At 27.7% G+C, this 7,401-nt stretch overlaps 2 protein-coding genes across 3 annotated transcripts in view; one reads left to right on the top strand and one right to left on the bottom strand.

Annotated features, from left to right (window-relative positions):
• LOC106681412 (ubiquitin-conjugating enzyme E2 H) overlaps nt 1–4,452 on the bottom strand; it is a 48,692-nt gene extending 44,240 nt beyond the window's left edge. Inside the window, exon 1 of the mRNA XM_014421717.2 lies at nt 4,082–4,452. Coding sequence (XP_014277203.1) covers nt 4,082–4,140 — 59 coding nt within the window. The 5' untranslated portion in view covers nt 4,141–4,452. The remainder of the gene's footprint in view (nt 1–4,081) is intronic.
• Nucleotides 4,453–4,459: 7 nt separating this feature from the next.
• Ssadh (succinic semialdehyde dehydrogenase) overlaps nt 4,460–7,401 on the top strand; it is a 37,929-nt gene continuing 34,987 nt past the window's right edge. The window contains exon 1 of one of the 2 annotated variants that reach the window (XM_014421715.3): nt 4,460–4,635. In XM_014421715.3, the coding sequence (XP_014277201.1) occupies nt 4,606–4,635 (30 nt within the window). In that variant the 5' untranslated portion in view covers nt 4,460–4,605. Of the gene's footprint in view, nt 4,636–6,785; nt 6,935–7,401 lie in introns of those variants that run through there. The other variant, XM_014421716.3, reaches the window with a different exon arrangement.

Here is a 7,401-nt window from a genome sequence, read left to right as displayed (position 1 = left end):
TCCAAGGAGAGAGGATGTAGCTTCATCAATTCCTGTCCAGCATGAAGAAAGAAGACATCTTGGACGTCAAACAATAGCAAGAACAAAGAACATCAAGGATCTCAAAAGGAACATCGTGAGCTTGGTTAGTTTTGTTATAACTAAATTAGAATACATTTGTATAATAGATTTAAATTAAATTAATTGAGATTATTGTAAATGCCTATTCTGATTGTCTAGCAACCACACGCCCTGAGATTAAGAGTCTCTCTCTCTCTTTTTATATAATAAAATTAAGAGTCTTTTATATTATTAAATTTGAATAAATTATATTATCCATTTAAGAGTAAAGTTCTTAATTTGAACCCAAGTTATCTCTTATATTTGAAGAAAGTAAAAAAAACGATTCAGATTCTTTTTATTTTATTTTTTATATTTTTTTAAAATTATTACAATATATATTGAAATAATCCTTTCAGGATCATTAGAGGAGGAAATAATCACTCATTTGTCTTCAGATTGCTTTACCAGACTCGGATCTTTTTAACTGGAAGTAGGTTTTTGTATCAATTTATTATACCAAGATTTTAAAAAATCTTCAATTTTTTAACCATGCACTTCTTATCATTAACAATTTATCTATTCTGGTCGAGGATAATGGTTTATTCGAATGAAATCATAGCCTGTACGGAAGGCTGAAGAATTCGATGCATTGTACCTAAAAATAAGTCAAGCTAGGAGTAGCCAATTCTACTATTCATGATGCACTCCAGCAGTTCCGGAAGAAAAGCAGCAATGAGCTCAGTGCCAGATGTAGCTGACTGTGGCCCACAACTCAATCAAACAATCAATTTACATGCTAGTATTAAGAAGTTGTTATTAAACTGCCACTGACATGGAACATATCCTGGACATGCGAGATAACAAATGGTGCAAAATACCCATTTCAGCTAGAGCACTGTTCGTCTGACGTAAAAATATTGGAATCACAATAAGTGTTATCCATTCTGTTATCATAAGCAGAAGTTACCTGACCACATTACTTATTTCCTGGTAGCAAAAATTTGTTGCTGAATGAAAAATCTATCTTTATTCTGGAACACTTAATCCCCTAATAACAATGTGGACAATATGAATAGCATTTACTTGGCTACATTATGCGAAGTTCAACAAAATTAGATCAAACAATAATAATTATATAAATAAAATAAGAACATAAGAAAAAAATATATATACATATTTATGCAAGCTTATATGGATATTTATTATTTACAAGTATACAGAAGATTGATAATTAGGGAGATGGATACATAATTGATCTTAAGGAGAAAGCTTTACAAATTGATATGAGTAAAGAATTCCAAAATGAAGTAGCTTGAAGGATAAAAGATTTTTCGAAGGAAGCAGTTCTATGAGAATAATGGATGTATAATGTGGTAGGTAGAGATCTTGTATTCAACAAATTATGAGTGAGAGCAGGCATTTGTACTAGTTTCGCAGATTGCCACTTACAAGCGGAACAGGTATTAGTACCTGCTGTCCTACTTATAACTGGAAATCCGCGAAACGGGTATAAATACCCTCTCCCACTCAACTCAGTGGGAGAGGGTAATACTTAACGTGTTAACAGTTGAATGAATAAACAAAGGGTGAGGAGTATGACATAGGAAGGTTTTCTGGTTCTTAAGGATTGGAATATGAACGCACTAAGAAGGTGTTATATTTGGTTATTGGCATAGAGTCAATTTTCCTCAGAATAACATTGAGAGATATGAGAACGTCTAGATGAATTTTGTGCAACAGTTCGTTAATCTTTTCAGTCTCATCTTTTGTTCAGTATATATTCCTCTTACACAAAGCAAGAATTACACTTAGCCTCTTCTAAATTCTTTATATATGAACTTTTTTTTTCTTCCATTTTTTGTGTTCATTCTGATGAATTATTAATGCTATATGCTTAAAAAATGAAGAGTTCCCTGTAAAAAGGTTCTAACAAACTTTTCAGAGGTAAGCAAAAAAATTCTCACTTCTAACCAAACTAATGAATTTTATGTTTTGGCATATAACAGCTTTTGATAAACCCAAAAATTAGCTAAATAGTAATGCAAAAAATAAATAAATAGTAAACACTAAACCCTTATTGTTATAGCAATGCTGAGATTAACTGATATTTTCATTTCTAATTTTTATTACCAAATAGTTATTGAACCATCCAACCTCTTACTTACATTTCCAAGTTTCAGACATAAACGATTAAAAAAAAAATAAATAGAAAAACAATCAAGTCATATTATATATTTATAGTCATACCTTTATGCTATATATGATTTATAACAAAATAAGAATTGAACCATTATTGCTAACAGGATTTCCTAATAATAAATTAATTTCATGCCATAGTTGAGTGCTAATAAGTCCTTCATATTCTTTTTTTGGACAAGAGAATCCAAATTTACAACTAACTACTTTGTTTGTTTAAACCCCACCTCCTCTTCTGACAAAAGATGAATCTGGAAACAAGTATGAGAACAGACTTTTTTCATTTACTAAGACCACAACTTCTGGCTCCAGCTGATGCTTTACTACTTAAGGGAAGACAGGAGAAACTTTGATAAATGATGATTAATCGGAACAGTTTTGCCCCTTCATTAATAGTTAAGCGATTTAGACATAATGCCTAGTATCTGAGTACAGAGGATGGCTACTAACTTCTGAATTTTGATATTTATCCAACGGAAAAATGAGGGAATAAATCAATTCAGAGAACGTTCATTCCATCAGATTTGGTCAGACAGATCACTAATTTTGTGCCAACCCGTATACAAACAAATTGTGCAGGAGAGTAATACAAATCAATAGTGCACACAATATTTGAAAAATTTAGATTAAGAGTGTATACATTTGTTAACCGATTTTCATACTAAACTGTGAAAATAGCGCCAGTTCAAAAAATATTGTTTTCTCTCTATTCAATTTTTTAAAATTTATACTGTAAGTAAAAATGTAAAACAAAATAAATGTATAAATTATTTTTAAGCATAAACTACTGATTATAAGCTATTTCGTTGTAATTCCTTGTACCATGAGCAAGAAATTTCTTTCAAAAAGATAGGACTTAAAGACCAATATTAGCTTTCAGCAATGATCATCAAATAGGACCAGAGTTCGAACAATTTTAATCATTCATTATGTATTAATTGGACCTTCTTTAACTAACATTGAAAGTTTTATAAGCAACCTCAAAGAAAAAAGTTGTGGTCCTTAAACGGTTAAGAATTAAGGACTTTCTTATTTCTACCTTTATTGCTAGCATCAATCATTATTAATCGGAAAGAAGCCTTTTATGCTGAATATCATTGTGTTCAATTGTTTAGTAAGAAATTTTCTAGCGAGAGGCCTTTAAATAGGTGTTATTGTTTTTGACAATGAATAACAATAATGGATTACCTATGCATTCATACTTATCACATTACTATGTTTCCAAACCATTTATTATAGCAGCTTAAAAGACAATTTTTATCAGTACACTAATTAAATGATCGAGTTAATTGTTTAAAAAACAAAATGTATCAAGATTATGTAAAGAGTAAACTAAAACATTGTAAATCATACACATTTAACTTAAATATAACTCAATGCATGAGTAAATGTTGGTTTATTAAACTATAAAAAGAAATAGCTAGTAAGTTCAAATGTAAAATTAAAAAAAAACATATACTGTCCTTAAACGTCATGGACAAATTGATAAAGAATAGGTGGAAACTAGTAAAATTCAACGCATTTTCAAAATGAAAACTTTTTAAAACTATTAAGTTTTGGGTGAATACATACAAAAAATAACCTCCGAAGAGTTAAAATACACTATTTATAATACAAGGTTTATCAATTATCTTTCAAGTCCAATTTATTATATCAAATCAATCAAGTAATTATCATCAAGAAAGGAATGACATTTTAGATAAATTAATAAAAATTAAGATGTAGGGAATTAAATAGCATAATATACTTAATTCTGTAAGTTTACCTTAACACTAATTATCTTAAAAATCACATAGAAACAGAAATAAAGAAGTCTTTGTTTATGGAAGAAAACAAAGGATACAACTTAATAACATCAGTGTCCATACGTCTTTTCCCAGCACTGGGCGATGACATATTCATAAATGAATTTATCCAGGTATAAGATACAAAAACGATTTCCGCGCTTCTATGACAAATTTGGTATCCAACGAATATTAGTCTCCTTTGCTGAATGTCAAAAACGATATCATCGTCTTGATATTCATTTTAATACACAAGCGTAAAATGAAATCTATTTATAAACAAGTTTGGAGTTATTAAAACTATGAAATAAAATCAAACAACTAATCAAATTCACTCATAAGTTACAAACTTCGATTTCGAGTTAAAATACTTTCGACCGAACATTTGCTTACTGACTACTGTCAACAATAACAGCTGACTGAATTGATTACAGTATCGTATCTGAAGTGTACAAGAGGGCCCATTGAATTTAAAACTAATTAGTTTCTTGCTGCCTTTCGTAAAATAACCAGTTATAATATTTTTTATAAAAATTAGTTTGCTTTGAAGGCCGTATTATATTAATATTTTGTTTTGTATACGATGTTAAATTTTAGGAAACTTTTTTCACTCGTAAGTTTGTTTTCTTTCATTTATTATTTGAATTTTAAGTACTAAATTCTATGTAATTTGCTATAATATAGGATTGAATGTTGTTTTAAAGCCTTTTCAATGTATTTAAAGTGGCAACCAGATGATTCCTTTTTTTCAGTTTTATTTTTATGATAGAAATTGAAGTTGTTTTAAACCTTTGAATTTATTTTTTTTACAAACAATTGTCCCTTACCAAGCATTCTTATTATTTTATGTAATATAATTTACTTATGTAGTTGCTTCCAATTAATGCCATTTTTTAATTGAGCTTGAAAAACAGTTTCATTCATTTATTTGTTTCATAGTAAGGAATGACTTAGGTATCATTAATATTGACCATTTTGTTTAAACGTTATGTATTTGAAGGTATTATATTGTGCATTTTCAGTTAAACTTTATGGTTGTAATCATTGTTCAAGACTCCAATATTTGTAAAGTGAAACACATATTTAATCACTAAATTTTTGGACAGTTTACGAGGGGCACTTTAGATTTTTGTTGAATAATTGAATTTAATTTTGTATATCTTTGATTAATGAAACTGTTGATTATGAGATTAATAGCTCAAGTATTATGCAACACATTATAGTTATAGGGGATTTAAAAAAACCGGTCAAAGGCTGTTCCTGATTTATGCAATTCCTTTTGAAATGAATTTAATAGTCTAAATCCATAGATTTTGAAACAAAAGTAAAAATGGTCTAGTGATGTTGAATTCTGATTTAAAGAATAGCATTAATTAATTGGCGACTAGTTGCTAGTTTTAGGAATTTTGGACATGACTACGAGTATCATATTTTCAAAAAAGTACTTTATGATACAACTTGATCAAAAGTTCCCTGATTTAAGTTAAATGTTGGTAAATGTTTATTTTGCCTTTTATATTAAGTTATGAATTTTCTTTCAGTATTATTTAATTAGCTTCAAATATTATTTTCTATTATGAGTTAATTTTGTTAATAATAATAGTTCATTAACACTGTAAATTTCTATTTAAAAAATGTATATTATGTAATGTTCCCCTGAAAATAATAAAAGAATATGATATCTCAAGATTGAATTTATATGTTGTATATTTTATTGGTGAAATCTGCAGACTTATATATTTTTTCTTGGCAAGTAAGTATAAAGTAAGTTAGGTGAATAAAAAAAAAACTATAAACTATATAAGAAAAAACTATAAACGATATAAGCATGAATTTCATATGAACCTTTATTCCTTAATAAAACAGCATTTATGTTTATCAAATCTGTTTGAATTATAAAATGTCCCAAAATATTCTCTGTTTGTGTACCTATGTTTGATTAATTTAATTAAACTGTCAGTATTTATTTTTGTTAACTTTGCCTCATTTATAAAGTATATTATTCGATTTTCACTTAATATACTTTTTTCTATGAAAAGATGGATTTTAAGTATCTGTTGGTTAAATAAATGATATAATAATCCTCCATTCCTAACATTGCATTCGTGTAAAAAAGAATTCTTGATTGATGAAGAAAAATCTGGAATGAAATATTATACCTATAATATTGGTGACAATTTAAGAGCTTGGATAAATTGTTTGAAAATAAGTATAAAGATTTTTAAGAATTATTTATTACTTTAGAATGTTATCGATCTAATGAATTTACTATTGTTTTGAAGATCCCTTCAAATTAGGAGTCAAGTTTTAAGATTGAAACCATAAAAAAAATATGCTAGTTTACTAAAGTTCGTTTCAATTTGTCATCAGTGAAATAAAACAAGTAATTTACAAGGTTTTAAATCAGAGAAATTCAAGTTATTGAATTTTATTGTGACAAATTTATTTTGATATCTCATATTTTTTACAATTAATTAAATGATTTAAAGAACAGTATTAATTAAATGATGGCTAGTTGATACTTTAAGGAATTTAATTAAAATAATGTGTAACAGAAGTACTTCAAAATTCTTATCTTGATTTGCATTTTATATTAAAAAAATGTCGAGTTTTGTATTTAAATATGATTAAAGTATGAAGAATTCTTAAATCAGTATAATCTACGTATTGCCTTTAATCAGGATTATCTCCTTTTCCTCTTTAAATAAGCGTCTTATGTTTAGCCTGGCATTAAAGGATTTTTAGCAATCTTCACTGTCTGTTTTCCGTGAGTTAGTCTCATGATAGGAGGGGTCCGCGGCGATACGCAAGTTATTTGTTAATTATTGACAAACCCTCAAATGTTTTCTTCTTACTGGGCCATAATTCCCTATTGAACTATTTCAGACCGAATGGATGCATATTTCTAAAGTGTGAGTATAGAATGTTTGTAAAGGTCCCTTTTTGACATCAATATTTTCAATAATTTTCTTGTTTATTGACAAAATAGAAATTGACATTTTTATCATGAAACGTGACTGTAAACCTATTTATTAGGTGGAGTATTATTGAAGAAAAAATATCTTGTTTTAGAAGTATAGATTCTTATTAATAATTCAAAATCTAGGAGTGTTAGTGATCTATAGCAGCTGGAATTGTATTTAAATATACTGTTGAATTATTCATTTATACAAAGTTTCTTAACATTTAAAATTTATAATTCACAGTTACGTTATAAGATTTATTAAAACTAATCCTTACAACTTTCATATTGGCATTAATTTTTATATTTCAATCTCTGTTCATGAAAATTTAAAAAGAATAACTCTATTCCTGAAAATTTAAAAAGAATAACTCTATTCCTGAAAATTTAAAAAGAATAACTCTATTCCTGAAAATT

The sequence above is a fragment of the Halyomorpha halys genome, unplaced genomic scaffold (genome assembly GCF_000696795.3).
Source record: "Halyomorpha halys isolate HHAL.00 unplaced genomic scaffold, Hhal_1.1 Scaffold337.1, whole genome shotgun sequence".
Classification (NCBI taxonomy): Eukaryota; Metazoa; Arthropoda; class Insecta; order Hemiptera; family Pentatomidae; genus Halyomorpha; species Halyomorpha halys.
The sequence above is the reverse complement of the archived record's forward strand: the minus strand, read 5'-3'. Positions and strand labels throughout refer to the sequence as shown.